Raw genomic sequence first — 25,821 nt, 5'->3', positions numbered from 1 at the left:
AGCATACACTCTAAACTGCCTGGTTCATTGTTAGGAGGTCATATGTATTTTAAATTATAGATATGCTGGTTATATAATCTGTGAATTTCATGTCAGACTAGTAAATGTGCCACTCTTAGCTGTATGGCTTATAGCAAGTTACTTAACTTTTTTGTGTCTCTTTTCTTCATTTACAAATGAAGATAAATGATAGTACCAACTTCATAGGATTGCCAAGATTAAATGAGTACAGGAGACTCTGGAAGGCTGAGACATAGCAAGAAATATTTAAATCTGTTTTTGCTACTATTGTTATCATTGGTTCACTTACTGAAAAGAGCCTTCCAGGAAAAAAATAGTAAAAAGAGTTAAAAGTCGTAAGTATACAAATTACACTTTTATGGGGCGCCTGGGTGGCTCAGTACGTTATGCATTTATGCATACAACTCTTGATCTCCTGATTTCCCCTCAGGTCATGATCTCAGGGTTGTGAGATCAAGCCCCAGGCATCAGGCTCCACTCTCAGCAGGGAGTCCACTTGTCCTCTCCCTCTCCTTCTGTCCCTCCTCCAACTTGCTCTCTCTTTCTCTAAAGTAAATAAATAAATCTTTTTTTTCTAAATATACATTTATAATTTTCCCTGAAATAAAACAGAGCACATCAGATAAAATTAGGCATACTATTTACAAATCTCAAATTAATGATAATGGCTAACTGTACATTAACTAACTAGATGTCTGAGTCTAGTTGCGGGGAAAGAGTTATTGTTTTAAAAGACGCAGAAGCAAAGTACCATTAACGTGCAGAGGAAAAGTCTATTCTGCTCCAGAGTAGAGCCAGGATGCATCAAGCGGAAATAGCTCAGGGCTGGGTCTTGTAGGATTGCTAGTGTGAATGTGGTGGGAATCTAGGCTTAAGAGAGGGAAATAGAGAGATGCTCTCATCTCTTCAGATGATCTCTGAAATCTTTTCTAATATCAGTATTTTGTGAATCTAACTTCTTAAAAATATAGCATTAGATTTTATGCCTTATTAACTAAGATATCTTGGCATTGCTAACATAAGAATGCAAAACAAAAAGAAAGATTTATTGAGCACCCACTCTCTGCCAGGGACGATGAATGCGTGTCTCTATATGATTATGTTTACTTACCTACAGACATGGGTACCTGAGAAGAATTTAAAAAGATGCACTTTTACTTGAAAACATTATTAATTCAGGCTCTAATGAGCCCAGTTTGGACCACGAGCTATTATTTTACTGTTGTTGTTGTTGTTTTTAAACAAAACAAAAAAAAAAACAAGTGTTTTCATGACTTAAATAAATGTAAGAATTGGAGCATTTGTTGATTGCAGGGCTTTGGTGACTCTTTATCTAGAAAGACTTAATGCTAGTATATCAACAAGCAGTGTTTTCCTTCTAGTAAATCCAAGTGAAGTTACTGGCAGAGCTATAATTTAAATGCCTTGGACTTGGTGTAAAGCATTTACATTTAATTTGAAGCATTTATTTTGGAACTTAGTTTTCCTTACATTTTGCACAAATTCATGAAGAGCAAGAAGACAAAATATTAGGATTATACAATTTAGATTCTTAGGATATGACTTGTTTTTTAACAACAGCTACTGAAATAGCTGAATAATACACTTAGTCTTCACACTACAAAGTGTGTTAAATGAAGAGAACAAAGAGGGGCAGAGAGGTATTAGAGTACCGAGGGAGAATTTCAGGGGAAGGGCAGCATTTGCTTGGTTAATTTAGCTCAGGGGTCATCAGCTGGAATAACCCCAGATGCCCCTATTAGAAATTTATGGGAGCATTTTGGATTACCACAATGTTAGGGGAGTTGGAAGGGAAAAGGGGACTTGGTCGCATTTTGTGAAAGGTGGCCTGGGATGTTAGAATTACTGAAGTGAGAGAGAAACTCTCACAAAGCTGAAAATTTATCCTGAGTTTGTACAACTTTCAAATATTTTATATGAGTAAATATTCCTATAAGTGAATACTTATTTATTTGAGCCTAGCAGCTAATACCATTATACACAGAGGCATAAAACATTTTTTAATAGACTTCATTTTTTAGAGTAGTTTTAGGTTTACAGCAAAATTGAGCAGCATGTACAAATATTTCCCATATAGCCTGTACCCCTAACATGGGTAGACGTTATCAATATCCTCCACCAGGGATGTCTGGGTGGCTCAGTGGTTGAGCATCTGCCTTCAGCTCAGGGCGTGACCCCAGGGTCCTGGGGTCAAGTCCTGCATCAGGCTCCCCACAGGGAGCCTGCTTCTTCCTCTGCCTGTATCTCTGCCTCTCTCTCTCTGCATCTCTCATGAATAAATAAAATCTTAAAAAAAATCCTCCACCACAGTGGTCTATTTGTTATATCCAAATATATATATATATATATGACACATCATTGTTGCTCAGAATCCTTAGTGTACATTAGGTTTCACTCTGGGTGTTCTACATTCTGTAAGTTTGGACAAATGTATAATTGGCATGTATCCACCATGAGGGCATCATATGGTGTAGTTTCACTGCCCTAAAATCTCTGTGTGCTCTGCTGACTCGCCCCTCACTTCTCCCTAATGCCTTGCCAACCGTTGGTCTTTTTACTGTCACCATAGTTTTGCATTTCACAAAAGTCATGTAGTAGGAATCCTACAGTATGTATCCTCTTCAGATTGGCTTCTTTCACTTAATTATGTGAATTTAATTTCGCTCCCTGTCTTTTCAGAGCTTGATAGCTCACTTCTCTCTAGTGATAAATAATATCCCATTATCTGGATGTAGCTTATTTATCAACTCACATTTTTAAAAATATTTTATTTATTTATTTATTTATTTATGAGAGACACAGAGAGGGAGAGGCAGAGACACAAGCAGAGGGAGAAGCAGGTTCCCTGCAGGGAGCCCCATGTAGGACTCGATCCCAGGACCCCAGAATCACAACTTGAGCCAAAGGCAGACACTCAACCACTGAGCCACCCAGGCATCCCTCAACTCACATTCTGAAGGATATCTTGGCTGCTTCTGGATTTTGGCAATTATGAATAAAGCTACCATAAATATTTGAGTATAGACTTTGGTGTGGACCTAAGTTTTCAGCAACTTTGGGTAAATACCATGGAGTGTGATTGATGAATCATATGGTAATCCTGCTTAGTTTTGTAAGAAATTGCCAAACTGTCCTCCAAAGCATCTATACCATTTTGTATTCCCACCAGCAATAAATAAAAGTTCCTATTGCTCAACATCCTTAACAGAAGTTTCTGTTGTCATTGATCTGGGTTTTGGCCACCCTAATGGGTGGTGTCTCATTGTTGCTTTGATTTATGTTTCCCTGATGACATCTGATGTAGAACATCTTTTCATATCCTTCTTTGCTATCTGTACATCTTTGGTGAAGTGGCTGTTAAAGTCTTTAGACCATTTTTTAATAAGGTAGTTTATTTTCTTATTGTTGAATTTTAAGAAATCTTCATCTATTTTGGATAATCGTCATTTATCAGATGGGTCTTTTGTAAATATTCTCTCAAGTCTGTCTTTCCATTCTCTTGACATGAAGTATTTCACAGTTTTAACATATAGCCGATGTACTACGTTTTACTGCAGTGTCCACCTGTGACTCTATCCTGTTATTTTCTGTACGTTGTATGGAATGGCTCGTGATCATCCCCTAAATTTAAAATTGTTCATTAGAAGTAGTTGCAAGAAGGAAGGAAACCATAAACAAAGTGAAAAAGCAGACTACTGAATGAAAGAAGACATTTGCAAGTGATAGAACCAATAAGGGGTTAGTATCCAAAATATATAAATAACTTGTAAAACTCACCCCAGAAGAACCCAAATAATCTAGTTAAAAATGTGCAGAGAATCTGAATAGACATTTTTTCTAGAGAAGACATACATATGACCCACAGACACGTGAAAAGAAGCTGAACGTCACTAATCATCAGGGAAATGCAAATTAAGACCACAATGACCTTATAGCTGTCAGAGTGACAAAAAAAAAAAAAAAGAAAAGAAAGGAAAGGAAAAGAAAAGAAAAAAAGAAAAGAAAGAAAAGAAAAAAAGAAAAAAGAAAAGAAAAGAAAAGAAAAGAAAAGAAAAGAAAAGAAAAGAAAAGAAAAGAAAAGAAAAGAAAAAACAAGTGTTGACAAGGATGTGGAGAAAAAGAAACCCTTGGGCACTGTTGATGGGAATGTAAGTTGGTGCAGCTACGTGGGAAATGATATGGAGGTTCCTCTTAAAATTAGAAATAGAATTACCATTTGATCCAACATTTCCACTTCTAGGTATTCACTCAAAGAAAGCAAAAAAACTAATTAAAAAAGATTTGTATACCCCTACGTTTACTGCTGCATTGTTTATAATAGCCAAGATGTGGAAGCAACTCAAGTGTCCATCAATGAGTAAATGGGTAAAGAAGATGTGAGGTACACAGCACATGTATGTGCATGCGCATGCACACGCACACACACACACACACACACACAGAGGAATTTACTCAGCCATGAAAAAGGCTGAGATTTGTTTTTTAAATTTTATTTTAATTCCAGTGTAGTTAACGTACAGAATTCTATTAGTTTCAAGTGTGCAATACAGTGATTCAACAATTCCATACAATTCCAACTCAGAAAGGATGAGATCTTGACATTTGCAACAACATGGATGGATCTAGAGGGCATTATGGCAAGCAAAAAAGACAAAGACAAATACCAAATTATTTCATTTATATGTGAAATCTAAACAAAACAAACACATAAAAAGCAGAAACAGACCTATAACTGCAGATAACAAATGGATGCCACAGGGCAGAGGAGAGGGAGGTTGGAGAAAAGGATGAAGTAGGTGAAGGAGATTAAGAGGCACAAACTTCCAGTTATAATATAAAAAAGACAGGGATATAATGTGGAGTGCAGGGAAAATAGTTAATAATATCTAACAATGTCATATGGCAATAGATGGTAGCCACATTTGTGGTGAGCAGAGCATAACCTGTACACTTGTGAAATCACTATGTTATACACCTGAAACTATATGACATTGTGTGTCAACTCTACCTCAGTTTTAAAAAAGTTTTTAAAAAGAAGTAGGTGTAAGGATCTAACTCCATCTTCTGGTGCAACTGTACCCTCAGATTTACTAGTTCAAATACATATGATTAAATATATATGATGCTGTGCTTAAATTATGTATGTATGTATCATGCTATATGATTTTCATTTAGACTAGTAAAGGGGCACATTATAAATCATTTGCTATGACATAGGGGTGTTGGGTCGGATAAGGTCTGATTAAGAATACCAGGGGCCATTTCTCTTCCTCCTCTGCCATCCTCAGCATGTGGAGGGTCTTCCCTAAGGTCGCAGGGAGTCTGCCATAGTTCTTGACGTCATCTGCAAACACCATGGTGTCTAAAAAGGCCAGATTGATTTACTGTCTCAAAGATTTCTTTGAGACCAGATTTTCCATAGTGCAACTCAAAAAATACTATAACCAACACTCGATCTGAATAAACACGGATGGTCGCTGCTTCATCAGTGATCTAGGGAAGGTTGTGAATTGAAGATTGAATCTCAATGGTTGGTCTATTTCTCTTTTCCTAAGAGGGGTTGGAGAATCTCATTCAAAACAGAACGTAAAGACTGCTAACTCTGGGAAACGAACTAGGGGTGTTGGAAGGGGAGGAGGGCGGGGGGTGGGAGTGAATGGGTGACGGGCACTGGGGGTTATTCTGTATGTTAGTAAATTGAACACCAATAAAAAAAATAAAAAAAACAAAAAACAAAAACAAAAAAAAAAAACAAAAGTGTATGGAAGCCACGTAGCTGCTATTCAGGCAATTGCCTACTTCCCAGAAAAAAAAAAAAAAGCATTAGCTTTTTTTTTTTTCTGACGTATTTGCTATTGTTGGTTGAAGCATATTTTGTTGAATAATTCAACCTACTTTCTTTTCGCTTGTGAACACATTTTTTTCTGAGAATTTTTATTTTATAGTTTAGTGAACATTTAGCTCAGTTCAAACCAATTTGTGATAATAATCTGCTTTCTTTACGTGAAAATGTAGGCGAGCTGATATTTAAAGAAATTAGTGTTTTGGAACGGTGTAGTCAGGATAATATCTCAAAATGGTTCATGAACGTAAATGCCTCTAGGGACCAGTGGTAACTGAGTGAGAGGATTGGGCCCAGGGGAGGAGACTGTGGCTAAGTGGAAAGCCCATGTTTATTTATGGGTGGCAGCCACTGCTCAGCTCTAATCAATAGTTGCCATGTTGGAATTAGGCCTCGAGTTGCCAGATTTTTTGAGTTTTCTTTTTCTTTCCTTCTTTTTTTTTTTTTTTTTTTAAGATTTATTTATTTATTTATTTATTTATTTATTTATTTATTTATTCATGAGAGACACACATACAGAGAGGCAGAGACATAGGCAGAGAGAGAAGCAGGCTCCATGCAGGGACCCCGATGTGGGGCCCCAGTTTTCAAGAAAAAAAATACTGGATTTATTTGTGAAATCCCTGCCTTTTAGATATTGGCCCAGTTTAAAAACAGAAAACAAGAAAACAAAACAAAAAATACGCATATGTGAGCCAGATGGTCCCTATTTGTGGGAGGTACTTAATCTGTGAACTGCCATTTGCAACTTCTAAACTATCCCATGTGTTTCAACTACAGAGTGCAGCAGTTGGTGAACAGCACCACTTACCACTGCTAGTGCTATGGGGCAAATGGGTAATTCTCTACAGAAACGGTAGTGCTACTAACTGAGTGGACTTGAACTTCACTAATTTGTCATCAGTGGTAGGGTATTATCTTACTGTGCCATAACAAGTCCTGATAGATTTAAGATTGGTCCTCCATTGCTAACCATGCAGGAGTTAGGATAGTAGATGGGAAAAATTCAGAAGTTGGACCCAGGAAGATTGAAGAAAGGATCCTGTCCATCTGCACCACCCCTCAAGCAGGGAGGCAAGTGTCTTGCCCTCCGTCTTTTGTGTTGTGACACATACACACAGGCCCCCCATCCTTCACGTGGTGCACTGCCACATTCTTTCATTCTCAGTGACCCAAGTACACCGCCTTTAAATAGCAGATTCCCCATTCCTGCTTCCCAAGCACCTGGGATTGTTTTAATAGGGCTGTTCCCTTCTTTTGTCTTACCCTTCCAAGAATATGACTGAGTTATAAACTCTTCCCAAGCACCACCACACCTCATCTTCTATGAACATTTTGTTATACTCGGATACCAAAATGCTTACCTCCCAAATAAATTCCTTTGAAAGTATGAAAATAATAGAAAGGTAAAGCATAATTTCTGTTTGCTTGTAGGTCATTTTACCTTGCATTGGTTCTTATTCAAAAACTGTTGCTGGAGCGCCTGGGTGGCTCAGTTGGTTAAGTGTCTGCCTTTGGCTCAGGTAATAATCTCAGGGTCCTGGGATCCGACTCCCTTTTCAGTGGTGAGTCTGCTTCTCGCTCTTCCTCTCCCCCTGTCCCTCCCCCTGCTGGTGCTTTTGCGCTCTCTCAAATGAATAAAATGTTTTTAAAAAGGGTTGATTACCACTGCTCTAGAAAGTCTCTTTAAATATTAAAATTAGCAATCTGTAAACTGTAGTGGAGCGTTTGAAGTTGGTCTATGCAAAAAGGATATTCTCTCTATTAAAACATCATCTGTCCTATAACATCAGTCCTTTTAGATTCAACTAGAAGCTCATAACTACAACACTTAAATAATGTGGTCTCCACCAACTTAAGAGTTGTAATAATTCAGGAGTGGTTGGGTAAAATTTGTTGCCTGAATAATCTCTGGGGGACAAGTGTACTTGACAAATTAGTCACATATACACCAGGATGTACGTTAATCTCAATTGAAAATGGAAGTCAACAACTATTTTCAATAGCAAACTTGCATAGAAAACAGTGAATTACTGTGTGCAAATAATTCTTAGACAAGATAATCTCTGAATCTGTATGAAAAAATACATGGTACTAGGTGGTGCTTGGCTGTGTTACCTTTGTGGCCTTGGACAAACCACTAAAACATCTTTGAACCTTATTTCCTCACTCATGGAGGTATCGTCTCATTATCAGTGTTGTCAAGAATATTAAATGAACCGATGATGTATTATTTTTTAAAAGATTTTATTTATTTATTGAGAGAGTGAGGGCGAACACAGGCGAGTGGGGGGCGGGAGAGGCAGAGGAAGAGGGAGATGGAGAGAGAGAATCTCAAGCCAATTCAGCACTGAGCTCAAAGCCCCACACAGGGCTCAATCTCATGACCCCAAGATCATGACCTGAACCAAAATGAAGATTCGGTTGCTTAACCGACCGAGCCACCCATGTGCCACCAACAGATAAGTCATTTATTTAGTCACCTATTCAAGGTTAAGACTCTGGATCTTCAAGTTTCTAGTTCAGTGCTATTTAACTGTTCTAGTTTATTTTGGTTGAGGGAGTCAGAATAATAAAGAAAGGATTTGGAACCTATGGACAAGTGATTTTTTTTTTGTTTGAAGATGTTCATAAAACATTTTATAGTATCTTTTTGTCAGCATCATTAAGTTTGTGTTTCTCTTCACAGACTCACTCATACGGCATAAAAAGTGGGAAATCTCGAGGAATAGGGGAAATTTATGTGACCCTTGAATCTCACTTTACACATTTGAGAGGTGAAGTGTTCTCAGTTGGTGAATATTTACCTCTGTGAGTGTCTCCCCACTGTGTCATTAGCAATTAATATCTGCAAATAGAGAACTGTCTGAATCTAGAGGAGAGACAAACTCCTGTGAATCTAGCTACAGATAATGCTTACAATAACTTTCCTCTAGGACGGCCCTACAAACTGATAGTACATAGATATTGAACAACTTTTACATAGTAAGAAGCTTTCCCAAACAATTACATTTCTGGGAACATGGAGCTGAAGAATACTTTTAGTTTCGTAGATGAAAGACTGACGTGTTTATTAATTATAAACAAACTGAATTTTTCCTGGTGTTCAAAAAAATCACATTCACTTAAAGATCTGAAGAGGGATCCCTGGGTGGCTCAGTGGTTGAGCGTCTGCCTTTGGTCCAGAGCATGATCCGGGGATCCTGGGATCGAGTCCCACATGGGGCTCCCTGCATGGAGCCTGCTTCTCCCTCTGCCTGTGTCTCTGACCCCCTCTCTCTCTCTGTGTGTCTCTCATGAATAAATAAATAAAATCTTAAAGAAAAAAAAAGAAAGACCCTGAAGAAAGAAACTAGAGGGAGAAAGATTATCCACGATGAATGCTGACCTGTCTAGACTTTAGATTACCTCTTACGTCTAGTCTGAAGTGTTTCTGATTGTTGCACTTAAAAAAGAAAAAAAGGGTGATTTCAGAGACAAAGAATGAACAGGGTATAAGCCTTTTTAAAAAAAATACTTCCCTTCTCTCCATCTTCGCCAGGCATATTTTATTGGCTCTTTAGCCCATCTTTTTTCATATATATGTTTTCAAAATAAGTGTAACAGCTCCGCTTTATACTCGAGTTTGCAGTAAGCAGAGTGGGATTACTTGTATCCCCCCCTACCCCCAACACAGGCAGCCAAGCCCTGCAGTTTTCCTTATTCCCGGACGTGGCTTGCCCTTACTAAGCCTGCCAGAAGCCCTCTCTGGGCAGGGCACTTTGATGCTGAGCTCAAACAGCGCCGGGGGCCAGGGATGCCCAGGCTGAGCCTGGCACCTGCAGGCGGCCGCCCAGCCCGGTCCTGCTGCTCCGGTGACCTCAGGGCGCACCCCGGGCCGGCGAGGTCGCGAGGTCGAGGACTCTGCTCCGCGCTCCCTCCCCCCCCCCCCCAGTCCGAGGAGTCCCCCCAGCAGGTGCTTTTGCCGTCGAGGGTGCCGGGGTTGCGGAGTGGGATCCGCAGGTAAGCAGGAGCCGCTTGGGTCTCCGGCTTTGGTTCAGTGCAGGAGCAAGGAGCGCAACTCCCCGCCCCTGCGCGCGGGGAGCCCGGGGAGCCCGGGGGGGGGGGGGGGGGGGACATTCCGGGCAATGTGCGCGACTCCCTGTCCCTTGCAGCCCTCGCAGTGCCCGCACCCCCGCCCCTGCGCCCGGGGAGGGGGGGATGGAGGGTGGAGGGACAACCCCGGGAGCCCCGGGGCGGAGGATGGAGGATGGGGGTCATCCCGGGGAGCCCTGGGGCGGAGGATGGAGGATGGAGGATGGGGGGACATCCCGGGGAGCCCCGGGACAGAGGATGGAGGATGGAGGATGGGGGGACATCCCGGGGAGCCCCGGGGCGGAGGACGGAGGATGGAGGATGGGGGGACATCCCGGGCGACGTGCGCGACTCCCCGCCCCTCGCAGCGCCCGCACCCCCGCCCCTGCGCCCGGGGAGCCGGGGGTGGGGGTGGTGGGATGGAGGATGGAGCACGGAGGATGGGGGGACAACCTGGGGGCTCGGACTCCTGTCGCTTCCAACGCCGACTCTCTTGTTGAACTTTGTCGTTTCGTTTCGAAGCTGTTTGAAGTGCAGAGCTTTGCTGTGTTTTGTTTTTGGGTTTTTTGTTTGTTTCTTTTTTTTCAGGTCTCCCGCGATCTCACTTTCCGTCTGTCTCTTGCCCTTTCCGTGTTCATGTAAATTGCACACCTGACGGGTGGTTGGGCCGAGAAGGCAGGTTGGAAGGCGACCCCGTGGGCCCGGGAAGCAGGGGTGTAGGGGGAGGGGGCGCGCCCGGGCCCCGAGGCTGCTCGGCTGCGGCTGCGGCTGCGGCCCCGGGCGGTGCGCGCTGAGCCCGCTGAGCCCGCTGAGCCCGCTGAGCCCGCTGCACCGCGCCGCAGCGATGGAGCGCTTCCTGGGCTTTGTCAGGCAGATAAGGAGATCGAGGAGAAGGAAGGGGAAAAAGTACCGACCAGAAGAGGATTACCACGAGGGCTATGAGGACGTCTACTATTACGCTTCGGAGCATTTTCGAAGTAAGCGCTTGCCTCCACCCTCCTGTTCCTTCCCCAGCGCCCGGCTATCCCTAAACCTTGTCTGGAGCTGCGATCTTACATGCAAAAGGTTCCCCAGATGGTGTAGTCTGTGAGCCGTCTGTAAGTACCGAAGTGCTAACATTTTGCTGGGTCGGTTTGCAGGAACAGCGATCCCGCAGCATGTCCACAGCATAACCCGTCCAGCCAGTTCCAAGCCTGGGCAGGAGTTGAGCTGTGATTGATCCATTATGTTATAATCTTAGTGAACCATTCGGAAAGTATCTTGCAGGACAATGGGGTGGTTGGACTGTGTTCTGCTGTCGTTGTTTCTGATTAACAGGGTTGGTTGGTTGTTTTTTCCATCCCCAGCAGGGGAGATGAGCTTCTTGGGAACCGACAGTTGTTGGCCTTCAAGTGGATGTTGGGGATTAGTTGTTCCTGATACAGACTTCCAGACGTGTATGTGTGATTAATCCGGGGCGTCAGATTGGTAGAAGGAAGTTCAAATGATTCTCTCTGATGCGTGTTCATCATTTAATTATTAAATTAAGGGAACACTTCTTCACCATCAGCTGGAAGCAGTGATACCTGTAGAATAAAACAATATATCCGTATTGAGACATTTGTAAATTAGCTGATAAACAGCAGAGACCCAGAGTCATTCTCATACTTATCAGTGCTGTAAGTTCCTGATGAGATTTAGACTCGTCCCAATGGATTCACAATGCCCAGAAACGCCTCAGGGTACAGAGAGAAAGCAGCTACATGCAGACATCACTGCATTCATGAAGTGCCCTAAATGTGGGAAACTAACTGACAGTTACATATACTCTACATTTACGAAATTAAAAGTTATTTTTTATCTTCTCGAATAGGGATCTTTATAAACTCATATTTCAGTTCCAATTCTTTCTGGCCTTTTGATGTGTATTCATGAATATATCCCCATTTGCAACCTCTAAGTGTTGGCTAATAAATAATTTAGATTCTATTTCTGTGATATTGAAATCCATGAGAATTAGCTTTAATGCCAGAAATTCTGTTGTGATTGATGAAAGTTGAGGATTGAAGAGTCATGTGGTGGCAATAACATAATAATGAAAAAATATAATTCTTTGACATTTGCTGGAATGATATGGCTATGTTGCTTTTACAGAGTAATCCCTGCATTTTTGAGATGTTTCTCTTTTATAATGCTTTTATGTTAATATTCTGTTCTAATGCAGTGACAGTGTGTTTCCTAAACCTAGTTTCCATAATATACTTAAAAATGTAATTTATATTCATGTGATAGTATTCGTCAAAAAATACTATCTGCTTGCAGGCGTAATTTTGAAAACTTGGAGACTGGAAAAAAAAAAGACAAGTTTAGGGACTTTTAATTACATTGTAGGTGTCCGTTGTACAAATTTCACACAACCAATGTATGTTGAGTCAAATTCACACCTTCTCGGGTGTGTCCTGGGATGTGCTTGTGTAAATAGAATCAAGTAATCTTTCTCATACTGGGATGTGCTTGTGCAAATAGAATCAAGTAATCTTTCTCAAATGCCTGTATCCTACTAGTTTTTGTAAGAATTTTAAAACAAAATAAATACTTTATAAGTTTACAGTATATGCCTGTGAGGAGAAATATTTATGAAGGTATCTAAGAAATACCCTCAAATTAGGGTTTGGATATATAGCTAAAGCATTAGTCTTTATACATCAAGTGCAGTAACTTTTAGAGAATCGTGTCTTAACCTGATTTGTAAAGGTCATGCTAAGAATAAGATGCTAAACGTCAAAAGTCATTTGCTTTAGATACATAACCAACATGTTTTCCCCTGTGCCTTATCTGAAAATACCCGTTATGTAATATTTAACTTTGTGGAGTTAGATGCATGTTGCTGTTCACCAGCTTCCAACTGCTACATAATAAACAGAACGTGTCTCAGTGGACTCACACACATGGGATTTGACATTTCATCAAATGTCACAGAGCCAGGGCTTTTCAAGAAGACATGTCATATAATATAATGACCTCGCAGTGTATCTTTTGGCTTCAGTTTCAGGGGCCTGTTTGAATTGTGTAGGGAAGACATCCACTTATATTTTACAGCTGTAGAAATGTATTAAAGGCTAAGACTGATCCTTAAAACTAATCCTCTCAAATGGGCAATATGGTTGAATTCAATTACATCTACAGCGTATCTATTTTAATTAGTCTTTGGCATAATTTGCAATGCCCTATGTTTCCCTGGATGGCTTAGAAAAACTATTTGCTTTAAGGCTCAAAACTTAGTGGAATTTACTGAGGACATTCACATTTTAGTTAATGGTGCTGTTGATAAACCAGGAGAGTCATTCTTATTTTTCTCCCTGTATCTTTTTTTTTTCTTGAAATAAACTTAACTCTCTGTCTTGTCAGTTTATCTAGTGGTTCAGATTAACACCAGGACTCTAGATATATAATAGTGGAAGATCGAGCTAGAAAAACTGTCGTAAAAAACTCTCCACTAAGTCTGCTTTTTCTTTAGTACATTCTCAAGTGCTCACTGATACTTGACTTTATCCTAAATAATGCCTCTTCTGTTGTAGGTTCCAATTACAGTCCCTCCATCCTTTCCTTCATCTTAAATGTAACACAGTTTGTAGTCTCATGAAATGTCAAAGCCTTAATTAAAATGTCACTAGGGTCTGATACTGCGGAAGAGAAATTATTCTAAAAATGGATGATTTTTCGATAACTCTATCAAAACCGAGTTTTAGCAATGATGGCAATGATGATAGACTGATTTTATATATTCCCAGATTCTATATGTACTTGATGTTTATCACTGTGCATGGGATGACTATATTTGATTTTTTTAAATTCTGCTTTCAATACTCATCTATTTTTCCACAATTCTCGAGTTAGAGTTTAAATAATCAAGACAGATGCTTTGGGCAAATCCCCAAACTTTCGTGGGTTTTTGTTTCCCAAAATGTGACAAGAGGTGGCTTTATTTCTTGAGATTTTTCAAGTTTGAGAGCTATAGGATTTTAAGCTTTGTTTTAGTTCTGAAACAATTTATATGAAGGTATCGGCTGAAGGATTTAACTGGGATTTCAATGAAAAAATTCACCTGGGTGTCTGGTGGGAATTATTTTTCTGGCAGGAATTATCAGTAGGGAGATTCCTATTCCTTTAAGACAGTAATCTATCATTGAATATTAAGCAGTTTTGAAGAATGTTTATACCTATGAAATTCTGAACATATTGGTAAATCTTAGACTTCATCTTTTATCGTATCTGCCAAGAAGCACCATTTGCTCTGAAAATCTCACATGGATGACTCATTTGGTATTTTTTCCTTAAGAAAAACTTGCATCGATCCCAAAACTGATTCATAAACTGAATGTAATGAAAAGCTAGAAAAGGATCCTGAAATTCAGTTTTATTGTGTTTGGTGCTTTTATTTGTTTTTCACTAAATACTGTTATAGCAATGCCCCTTTACAGGGTCTGGCATATTATATTTTGACTAATGTCTCATACGAAAAATAAACCCTCTGGCCCTATCATAATATATATTTTTATTTAACCACATGAGATAATATTCAAATTATAAAGCAGATAATGTACATTTTATAAACATGCTCTTAGCACTGCTCATATCTGTGATAGAAATCCCCACCTGCCATGGCCTATGTAGGGAAGGGGAGGGTTACTGAGTTACTTGGGAAGGAGGAATGTTTCTCTCATATGCATATGAAAGGTACATGAGTCACTTTTCCTTCTGGCTCCAGCACCTTTTGCATCCAGTAATGGCACTGATTTAGGCAAAGGACCTCCTCCATGGTACCCAAGATTTTCATCCTGACTCACTGAGGCAGGAGAAAAGCTATGTGGAGAAGCTGCTCGGGTCTACTCACCTTTCCCATGGAGGCCAGTTCAGAGAAACCCGAGAAAGGACGGAACAAGACTGTGGTTTAGACCTTTTGAGAAAAGGTTGTTTGTATTTACAAATTGTATTGTATTTTATTTTGTTTTATTTTATTTTGCCTGTTCTAATAGATACTGAGCAAAAGATTGTGACGTGGTGTATAAAAACATTGTTAGCAAAGTTACTTTATTAAGCAATAAAATCCTTAGGGAGTTCAGGCTCTCAAGTGCCTAGATGTTCAACTGTATTATAAGAGGGAAGCTTTTTTTTTTTTTTTTCTTTTATTTCATTGAAAAAATGCCGTGTTGTTCTTCTTGGAGATGAAACGGTGTTGGTAGTGCTTGCTTGTAGTGTGAGAAATTTTAGGAATTGGAGTGAATTGGTAATTAGTACAAGTAATTTTTTCTCACTAGTTCCTTTGATAATATATATATATATATCACATATGATATATATAATAGTATATATGACATTTATATATTATTATATATATATTTGTAAGTTCAGTAATCACATCCACTCTACTTTCTGGAATTGACATCTGATTAGGATTCTTTTTTTTTTTTTTTTTTTTTTGATAAGCGTACCAAAAGGATAGAGTGAGAACTTTTCCAGGTCCTTTGGAAAGATAGCTGATCCCTGATGTAATGCATATAAAAACTGAACACATAATTAAAAGGAAAGTCACCTTCCTCAGCCAGGGGATCCAGAGGAAAGGAACAGCTGGGGAAAGAAAGGAAAGAATGCAGCATATTTCATAGGTTATCCTTACCTTCCCAAGGTTTATGAGCATAAAAGCCACTTATTTCTATGTTAAAAAGAGTGATCATCCAACTGGCAAGGGTTGGATGTGAGACACTGGATGAATCAAACCTTAGCTGTACTTAGTTTGACTCAAGAAATCCCCAATGAATCGGCAGAGACATGGATTATATAGAAACAGGGCGAACTTGCTTGTTTTATGACTCTACTGCTTATTTTTCTTCTCTAAGAATTACTTTCCATCTCTAGTACAGTTGTTTTGTTGAAAATTGATTGGCTACCATGTTCCACTTGTCTCGGGTATTCCGTGTCATCAACTTTATTATCTCAAGCTGTATTGTTTCCCACATGGAATAATTTAAAGGAATAAATAAAGTTGAAAGGGACTTAATGCACGTTGTCCATCTTGAGTGTTTTTTTAGATGAATAAACTCGGGTGCAAACATGTTACATGACTTATGCAAGCCCCAGTGATCTATCAGAAGTGGGACTAGGAAGCGGACCTCCTGATAGGGTCTAGCCCTGCATCCATTATTCCATGCTCACCTTTTAGTTCTCTGATGGCTTTTCTGATATGTAAGACCTGGGATCCATCTGCACATGAATTAGAAGCCTTAATTTCCTCCTCCCCCCACACACATAGGTTGATTTATTCTTTTGAGCAATGGATCACCTTATCTTAAACTAAACTCCTGAATAAAAACTATTCCTAATACAGTATTGCAAGCCAAATTAACATGATGGCGTATTTGTAGATGATGTTAATGACAGTGACTGTCAGTGATTCAAATACCAAAGAACAATATAAACTGTATCGCCTCCCATTTGCTCTGTGGCTTGCAAATACAGCCACTTTTATCCATAATTATCCCTTTGGGAGACTTAAAATGACATAACTCTATCAGAAAATATTAGAGGAATCTTGGAATTCAGTTAGGGAAGCCTATGACCTTTCTCAGCATCCCTACTGTGTGGATATCCAGCTGTTGGTGAATTCATTCTGGTATGAACACATTCACTTCCAAAGGAGGCAAGTCACTATTCAAACCTATGTCTCTTTTAAATAAGTTCTGAATTATATGTTAAGTTGTTTGCATATTCCCACAAATATATGGTTAAATTTTTTTTCTTGATCCAGTGGGATGCCTGGGTGACTCAGTGGTTGAGCATCTGCCTGTGGCTCAGGGCATGATCCCAGGGTCCCAGGATCAAGTCCTGCATCGGGCCCCCTGCATGGAGCCCCCTTTTCCCTCTGCCTGTGTCTCTGCCTCTCACTCTGTCTCTCATGAATAAATATGTAAAATCTTTAAAAAAAATTTTTCCTGACCTAAATAAATATAGATTCTATTAGATCTAATATGCAATAAGATTTCATGCCTCCTCTTTATTCATATTAGTTTTTCATCAATGTAACATATGGTATGTGGAGGTGAGTAATTTCTTCAATGCTATTTTTGTTTTAACTATACAAACACAGAAGAGCTCTGCATTGGGCCCACATCCATGTGGTAACTTCCCCCCCCCCTTTTTTTTGTTTACTTCTAAAATGTCACCAAACCTGCCCATTCCTTTAATGAAAAACACATTCCAGTGTTTTCTGTTTGCATGATGTATGGACATTATTTGTATGCTCTGAAACTCTTCTTTTTCCCTGGGAGGAACAATCCTCATATTCAATATACCTCTGTTCCACTCCAATTCAGTCATCTCTGATTGATCAAAACTGACATATTATATCATTTTGTTGGCTGTGGTGATTGATGTGACGACAGACGTATAAACCAATGGGGCCAATCAGTGCTCCTCTGGGAGTTTGCAAATTCAAGACCATGCCCTCTACCACATAGTAAAAAACAGTCAGGAATAGGAGAGAGTCAAGTCAACATGCAACGGAGATGGCGCTGGAAAAGGTCAAAAGACCCCCTCAGAGTTCTGTGGTTACCAATCCCAGTCCTTGAGGTCTCTCCAAAGTTTGCATAGTTAGAGAGGACCAGAACCAGCATTGAAACTCAGATGGGCTAGTTTCTAGTTTGATAGTGTGGGTAATTTTTTAAATTTGGAAAATATTGTTATTTGGTTATTTTTATTTGATAGAAATAAGTGTAGAGATGAAAACTAGATTTTTAAATTAAAGTTCCTACCCTCCAAGAACGTAATTTTCATATAAAGGCGCTATGTGACTTCAGATGAATCATTTGGAACTCTATGCTTCTTCAGTTTCTTATTTGCAAAATGAGGGCATTACACACCCAGGCCTAGTGCTAAAGACCCTGATAGAGGAATCCATGATAGGTCTAGTCAGCAGAGCTGCGTGTCTCATGCAGTGCACAGCCAAAGCGGGTGGAGGAAGGAAAGAGCCTGTGAGCAAATTTGAGCAGACTTCTTAGCAGTATAACCACAGTGTGTTTAACAGTTTCTGCCCTCGCTCTCAGTTCAGAATTTAATCTTGTTTTGGAGATTAACACGACTTCCCCATCCACATCTCACCAGAATTCTTCTACCAGTATCTACAGCTGCATAAAAGGAGATTTGGATACATACAAGACAATTATTTCTTATCAGCATGTGCCCTGAAACAAGGTGCTGTAGAGTATCAAGTACAGGACAGTGAGATGCCCCTAAAAGCTACAGGTATTGCATGCATGTATGTGTGTGTGTGCACACACAGCACTTGTATAGATATTTGTGAGATCCAAAATAACACCTCTTCTTTAAGGTGACATCTGTTTCTGTAGAGACAGCTATATCCTGCTGGCTAAGGATGTGGGACTTGGATGAGAATACTTAAGTTGGAATCTTGACGCTCTCTCTTAATAGATATGCGACCTTGACAAGTAAATCAGTCTGTGCCTGAGTTTCCTCATCTGTGAAATTGAGTCAATAACTACCCACCTTTTAGGGTTATTGTGAATTAAATGACATAATACAGCATTTAGTGCTTGACACATAGTGGGCACTTAGTAAATGTTAGTGGAAGAAAGCCTTATTCATAAAGATATTAAAGAAAGCATGTTGGATAGTTATGAATGGCAGGCTAAGAAGCTTAAATTCATGTGTAGGCACTGGGACAATATTGTAGGCTTTTCCGTAGAGGTATAACCAGGAAAGAGCTGTACTTTAGGAAGATTAGTGTGGTATTAGTGTATACAAGGGATTAGAGGGAGAGACATAAATAAAAGGACAGATATAGCAGTTGTGGGGAATTATCATCGGTATGATCAGAAGAAATATATTTTACATACTGAGTTTGAGTTGCCAAGAAGATATCCAAGTAGGATTCTTAGGAGGTAGCTAGAAATGTGGAGATTGGGTTTATGGAGAGGGGATAGGGCTCAAGAGACTTGGGAGATGTGTAAGTAGATTTGATGGGTGAATCAGGGGACTAGGCAAGAGGAGTCTTTTGACTCAACTTTAAGCCGACTATTCTTGGGGCCAAACCAGGAAAACTGATTAAACATGCAGTTCTGATGAGGTAAGAGAGTTTCAACAGATAGAAGATACCTTAAGGGAATTTGTAATAAGTACTGGATGGACTGTGCATTTGACTAATTTCTTGTAATGATGATATACAAGATTAAATGAAAGGTGATAGTGCAAAGGGAAATGGAACTCCAAATAAATGTTAGGATTCAAAGGGTGGATTTGTTACTTGTGTACATTTAGATAACACTACTTCAAAGTTTAGAAAGACAGGAGACTAGTAAATGTCACTACATGGAAGAACCTCAAAAATATACTCAATGGAAAAAGCTAGACTCTACAGACCATGTAATGATGCAAATAGGCACAAGGTTTCTTTATGGGATGATGAAAATGTCCTGAAAATGAGACTGGTGATGAATGCATAACTCCGTAACCTTACTTTTGAACATCATTAAATATGTTTTTTAATTTTTTTAAAAGATTTTATTTATTTATTCATGAGACACACAGAGAGAGAGAGAGAGAGAGAGAGAAAGAGAAAGAGAGAAAGAGAAGAAGGCTTTATGCCAGAAGCCTGATGTGGGACTCGATCCTGGGACTCCAGGATCATGCCCTGGGCCGAAGGCAGGTGCTCAACCGCTGAGCCACCCAGGCATCCCAAATTTATTTTTATTTATTTTTATTTATTTTATTTTTATTTTTTAAAATTATTTATGTATTCATTCATAGAGACACAGAGAGAGAAAGAGAGAGAGGCAGAGAGACAAGCAGGCAGCATGCAGAGAGCCTGACGTGGGACTCGATCTAGGGTCTTCAGGATCACGCCCTAGGTGGCAGGCGGTGCTAAACCGCTGCGCCACTGGGGCTGCCCCCAAATTTATTTTTAATATAGAAGGATAGGTGCTTAAAATGAGTAGGTGTGGAGTTCTGTTGTTGTTTAATAGCTCCCAAACAGGTAGTCAGAGTTCTTTTCTTTACCGTGGAAAGTCTATGCATTAGCTCAGTCAAGAAGATTTAAGTACCAACTCAGAAAAAAAAAATGATAAAAAATGGAATACAGAGTGATTCACCATGATGCCAGAGGGAAATATTTCCAGTGGTATTTTAGAATATATAATAGAATTGATTATATGTTTTTTTATTTGAAGTGTTAAAGTTCTACCCCAGTATCTCAACTATTATGTAAGCTTAGAGCCAAAACACTTTTCTGAAACACTGAACCTATAGAACTGAGTTTTTTTTGAATGTGTGGATTTAAATTAAATATTAGCAATTAGTCCTATTGACACGTAGAAACTGAGTTGAATTTCAGTTAATATTCTAAACCTTCAAAGATCTCTGTTCTAGAAACTGAACGGATTCCAAAATATTATGAGATTATGGCTAGGTAAATTATTAGTAATTAGTAATGTTTCAAATATATGATAACATTCTCAAATTTTCTTCTTTGCTTTTCTACCCTGTCCTGTTTATGAAGATTCAATTTAGAATAAGCATTTCATAGGTTTTATTCATTCAGCCAATACTTGATGACACCCACCACAGGTCGGGCATCATTCTAGGTGCTGGAGAGAGAGTGGTACAGAAGACACAGATGATCTTTGCCCTATTGTAAACAGAAATCTAATAGGGAAATAGAAAATAAAAATCAGTGCTAGGTGCAATGAAGAAAATCAGATCAAAGTTACAGAAGAAAGTGTTGAAGGGCGAGTGTTTTAGCCAAAGTGAACCTTCTTTGAAAACTAGATGTTTGAGCTGACCCTTTTTTGAAGAGACAGAGCCACTGTGTGGCAATCTGGATAGAAGGCTAGGGCATGAAACCCTCTAGAGTTAGAAATGTACTTATTCTTTTTAATATAATACTTGTTGTATTGACATTTGCTGAATGGATTATTCCCTGGAAGTTTATTTGCAAAATGAGTGATTTGGAATTCCGGATGCCTTTCTTTTTAGGAAAATGTAGATTTCAAGCCAGACCTGACCGTCAAGGTCTTTGCAATATTTCATTAACAGGTAAAATGTGGCTGTGGCCAAAGGAGAAAACTTTTGGAGAAACTTATTGGAGAAAACTTTTATCTTGCCGAAAAAGAGAGAGATGCAGATGTCATTCATGTGTAGGTCTCCTGTCTTAGTCAGCTACCACCACGGGTTGCTTGAATGGCAGTGGTATTTTGGAAGAATGAGAAAATGGTTTATTTTACCTGTATAATGGTAAAAATGTGTCATGGTCTTTTTTACACCTGGCTTCTTTCTTTTTTCTTTTTTCTTTTTTTACACTTGGCTTCTAACTATCTATGGAGCATAGCTTTTAAGCTAAAAATGTGCTTGCCATGTAATCAGAGAATACTAAAATGTGTGATTGTTTTTTGTAGCTTTTTATTCTTTTTCTGTAGGACAGAAATATACTTTAATAATACATCCATACCCTATACATTACGGAGCCTGCCAATGGCTTGTGCATGTGGGGGGAAAATTATGTCCGGGAAATTCTTTTCCAGAGAGTGAACAAAGTTGTCCGTGGTCTTTCAGGTTACAGCCCCCAGCGTCGCCATTATCTGTGCTTTATAGACAAATGGACCCCTTAGGTTTCTGTTGTTTATTATTTTACTAGCAATAGATAACCAGGGAAATGTTACTTTGTTTGTTGGGATGTTAAGCTGTTTTTTCGGTCAGTTACTGTTTGTTAAATATGATTCAGAATATTAGATAAATTCAATGTGATATTAAAAATCTTTTTGTTTTCTGATAAATGTCTGAATCACTTTTCAGATGCATCTAACTAATAAACTTTTAAAATGTTCAGTGCAGTGGCTTGCATTTTGTGAAAACAGGTGCTTCTGATTACTGTTGAGTTGGTCTTAGTTTTCATGTTGCTCTTCTGCTGGTGTTGGTATGTGATTCATGAATTTGCAGGTGTGGAAAATAACATTTGATTTGTGAAGCCTCATTTTTTAGATAAAACTAGGCACATGTCAAATACAAGCAGTATAGAATATGAAGCCAAGAGTGGCCATCTTGCTGATTCTAAAAATTGAATGTAGGTTAACACAATAGCTGCAGTGGAGAGTTTTATGAACAATTACAGTTGGGTTAACACTTGTGTTTGTAAACTGTGATCGGCATGTGGAAAGAATTCATTTCTGCAAGTACTTTGAAGGCATAAACACAAACTTATACTTTGAAAATACTTTGCTCAGTACATGTTACCCTGCCTGGAATCATGATTACTTTTTAAGGGAGCAGATGTCAAATTTTCAAATACAGGTGCTCAGCAGTTGGTTATAAATGTCTACTTTATGGATTCACAGTGGCCTTTCATTTTTGACATCAAGTTGGGGGATCCCCAGCACCTGAGAACTGTTGTTGATGTCTGGCTTTATCTGTCAGTGCCAAATTTTCCTGATTTATAGGGACAAGTACCTCTTTCATTCTTAAAAACCCCAAGCTTTTGTGTCATGGTGTTTTAGGACCATTTGGAAGATGTTCAGGTCTGAGAGGAATCTTACATCTAAGAAAACGTATTAGGATCTTCCAATCCAGCTTTCTGATTTTGCATACGATTATTATCCTTAACAGCATAGTAATTTTGCTCAGTAATTGTTTTTTTTCAAGGCTCAGAGAGAGGGAAAAAAATCTAACTCAGGATTGCACTCAGCTAAGAATGCTGGCATAAGGATTAGCTCTGTGAATTTAGTGTATTCTTAATCTTACCTTCCCTCAAACCCTTCCCATCCCTTCAAAGATTGCCTCCGTGTGAAGCTTTCCACCCTACCCCAATCCCAAGGGTCAGATGTGGGTGCTTGGTGTACGGCCTCACTTACTCTCTTGTTGTGTGATTACTATTATGTCCGTCTCTCCTGTGGGTGCCACACGGACAGCTTTATATTCCAGCACCTGGGACAGTGCCTGGCCGCCTTGATGCTCTCTGGGCAGTTCATAGACGTTTCTTGCTTGAATATTTGTGGAGACTGATTCCATGAGCCACCCACGGAAACCGGCCTCATTTCTTTATACCACTATTCATGTATCTGAAATAAGGAGGAGGTTTAGCAAACAGCACTCTTTGGCTGTAAGACTAGAGAATCCAAATGCAAGAAAACAGAATTGGAAAGGAAGTGTTATAAAATTGCATAGACCTACCTTGTTTTTTTTTTTTTTTTTTTTCAAAACACTTGTGAATGCAGTTTCTGAGTTTAGTGCGTGCTGGGATCTGTGCTAAGTACTTTACAAGCATTAACTCATTTAATTCTCACAATTCTGCGAGACAGATATTATCATCCTTATTTTCCATAAAACCGGGGCCAAACGAGCCTAATTAACTTTCCCAGTGTCATGCAATTATCTGAGCTGTTAGATCTTATTACCAGATATTCATTAAGCACATACTGTATGCTGAGAGCTGTAAGCGCATCATATCTCCCAACTGCTGTGCTGTGTTCCTTCCTCCCTTATTTTGCGATTCAAGGATACAGTCAGGATGGGAACTTGGCCCTTCTGACAGGTGGTTGAACTCCGGAGTCATCTTGGATATAATTCCTCATCTCCAAAGGTGGAAAAAGTAGCAAAAGCAACTGCTGTTATGACTTAACCATTTTTTTGTTCTGAAATAAATTTTCTTCTCCATCCTCTTCATTCAGTTCTTTTGAACTCAAATATACTTTGAACAGGACAATTTGCTTTACATTCTAGTATAACTTTGTGGTGTGTGTGTGTGTGTGTGTGTCTTTCCCTAAATTTGAAATTAGGAATTAATGTATATTCACCACATATTTAGATTGGAAGAAAATTTATTATCACCAAGATGAGCAAACAAATTAGTCTAGGGTAGAGATCTAGATTAAGCCTTGTTCACTCTCCCTCAGCAACATGGAAGTTGAGCAAGAGGAATGTAGATATCTGGCCATCCGAATATTTGAATGTGAATGCATGTTGTTGTCTGTGATACCTAAAACTCAAATTATTAAAAGTTAGGGACACCTGGGTGGCTCAGTGGTTGAGTGCCTGCCTTTAGCTCAGGTTGTGACACAGGGACCCAGGATCAAGTCCTGCATCGGGTTCCTTGCAGAGAGCCTGCTTCTCCCTCTGCCTGTGTCTCTGCCTCTCTCTCTGTCTCTCATGAATAAATAAATAAAATCTTTTTAAAAATTATTGAAAGTTAAACTGTACAAAACCAGCGCAGCTGAATGAACAAAAATGTGAATATGGGCATAAATCTGTCATAAAAAGTCAGAGTTCTCTTACAGGTTCCAAATAAATCCCTGAACTCATGAGAATTGGAAAAGGATATAGGAATTAATTTTATTTATGTTCTCTATTACCAAGTTGCACATGAATCATATCCCTCCTGCCAAATAAAATAATTGGCTGATGGGAAATATTTCTCAAGTGAAATTATTTACTATAAAGTATAAATTTTAAGAGTGAATATTATTCCAATTCCTGACAGCAGTGATCAAGGAACGTTTAGTGTCAGGTTATATCATTTATATTATCCAGTTTGAACTTCACTTTCAAAGTGTCTTACTTGGAGTTTTGTAATTGTCTCAGACAATTAGCTATTTATTCTTTTCATTTGGAAACGTTCTGTTTTTTTATTTTTTATTTTTTTCCTTCTTAAAGTTGCAAGCTTCCCAAATAATTAGAAATTACAGCACTTTCTTAACCTGACAAGGGTCTCTAGATCTGAAATGGAACGTCAAACTCTAGAAATGGTCTGATACTACCTGGAATTACGTAATGTTAAGAGCAAAGTGTAAATTTTAAGTTATCTGGAGAAAAAAACAGTGATGTGTATCACTTTTCAAAATGTAAAATCCGTTCTCTTCCTCTGTTAAGACACTTGGTAATTTTTAATTTTAGCAGGTTTTCTCTCTCTATTTTTGTATCTTTCTCTTCTCAGAAATCTCTTAAAGTCCCAGCTTTCCACCTGTCTCTCACCGTCAGATCTGAATGTTAAGAATTTGAGTTTGCCATATTTCCATGGCCTTTGGTTCCCACCTGTCCTTCCCACTTGTCAGAATGTTGCTGACTTCTCATTCTTTCCTGGAGCGTCCACTTCCCTGCTTAATCTCCAGGCCCCTCAAGAGCTGGTCTCCCCAGGGCTTCTGCCTCATGTGCCTGCCAGTGCTTGGCCTTAGTGCCACCAAACCATCTGTGGTCTATACTCCTGCTCCGAGCCTACTGACATTCCTGGAAGAAAAAGACCATGCAGCGTGGGGGTTGGCGGTGTTACGGACCGTGAGTGCCAGCCTCGGCTGGGCTTTCAACACTGGTCATCAGTCTTTGCCTTGATCCCTGTTGTTCCCTTTCTCTTTCCCTGAGCAGTTGTTATTCCCAAATCTTACCTGTCTTCTGAATTCCAAACCTGCTCTTCCCCTCCTTAAACACACTTTCAGCTGGGGTTACAGACTATTTCCAAGTTCTCTGCTCCCCCATCCCCTCTCAAATATCTATTAGAAAGCATTCTAGGGACACCTGGTTGGCTCAGCGGTTGAGCGTCTGCCTTGGTTCAGGTGGTAACCCCGGGGTCCTGGGACTGAGTCCTGCATCAGGCTCCTTGCAGGGAGCCTTCATCTCCCTCTGCCTGTGTCTCTGCCTCTCTCTGTGTGTGTTTCTCATGAATAAATAAATAAAATCTTTAAAAAAGAGAAGAGAAGAGAAGAGAAGAGAAGAGAAGAGAAGAGAAGAGAAGAGAAGAGAAGAGAAGAGAAGAGAAAGGAAAGAAAGAAAGGAAGGAAGGAAAGAAGGAAGGAAGGAAAGGAAAGGAAAGGAAAGGAAAGGATAGGATTCTATAT

The 25,821-nt window shown here is 39.4% G+C and overlaps 1 protein-coding gene across 6 annotated transcripts in view; it reads left to right on the top strand.

The window, feature by feature from the left end:
* Positions 1-25,821, top strand: part of GRIP1 (glutamate receptor interacting protein 1) — a 664,081-nt gene that overhangs the window by 262,338 nt on the left and 375,922 nt on the right. For 4 of the 6 annotated variants that reach the window (XM_077913732.1, XM_077913736.1, XM_077913734.1 and 1 more), the window contains exon 1: positions 10,788-10,935. The exons of the other annotated variants lie outside the window; for them this stretch is intronic. In XM_077913732.1, the coding sequence (XP_077769858.1) occupies positions 10,803-10,935 (133 nt within the window). In that variant the 5' untranslated portion in view covers positions 10,788-10,802. Of the gene's footprint in view, positions 1-10,787; positions 10,936-25,821 lie in introns of those variants that run through there. 6 annotated transcript variants of the gene reach the window in all.

This window comes from Canis aureus, chromosome 11 (genome assembly GCF_053574225.1).
Source record: "Canis aureus isolate CA01 chromosome 11, VMU_Caureus_v.1.0, whole genome shotgun sequence".
Lineage (NCBI taxonomy): Eukaryota > Metazoa > Chordata > Mammalia > Carnivora > Canidae > Canis > Canis aureus.
This window is presented reverse-complemented; position numbering and strand designations above follow the sequence as displayed.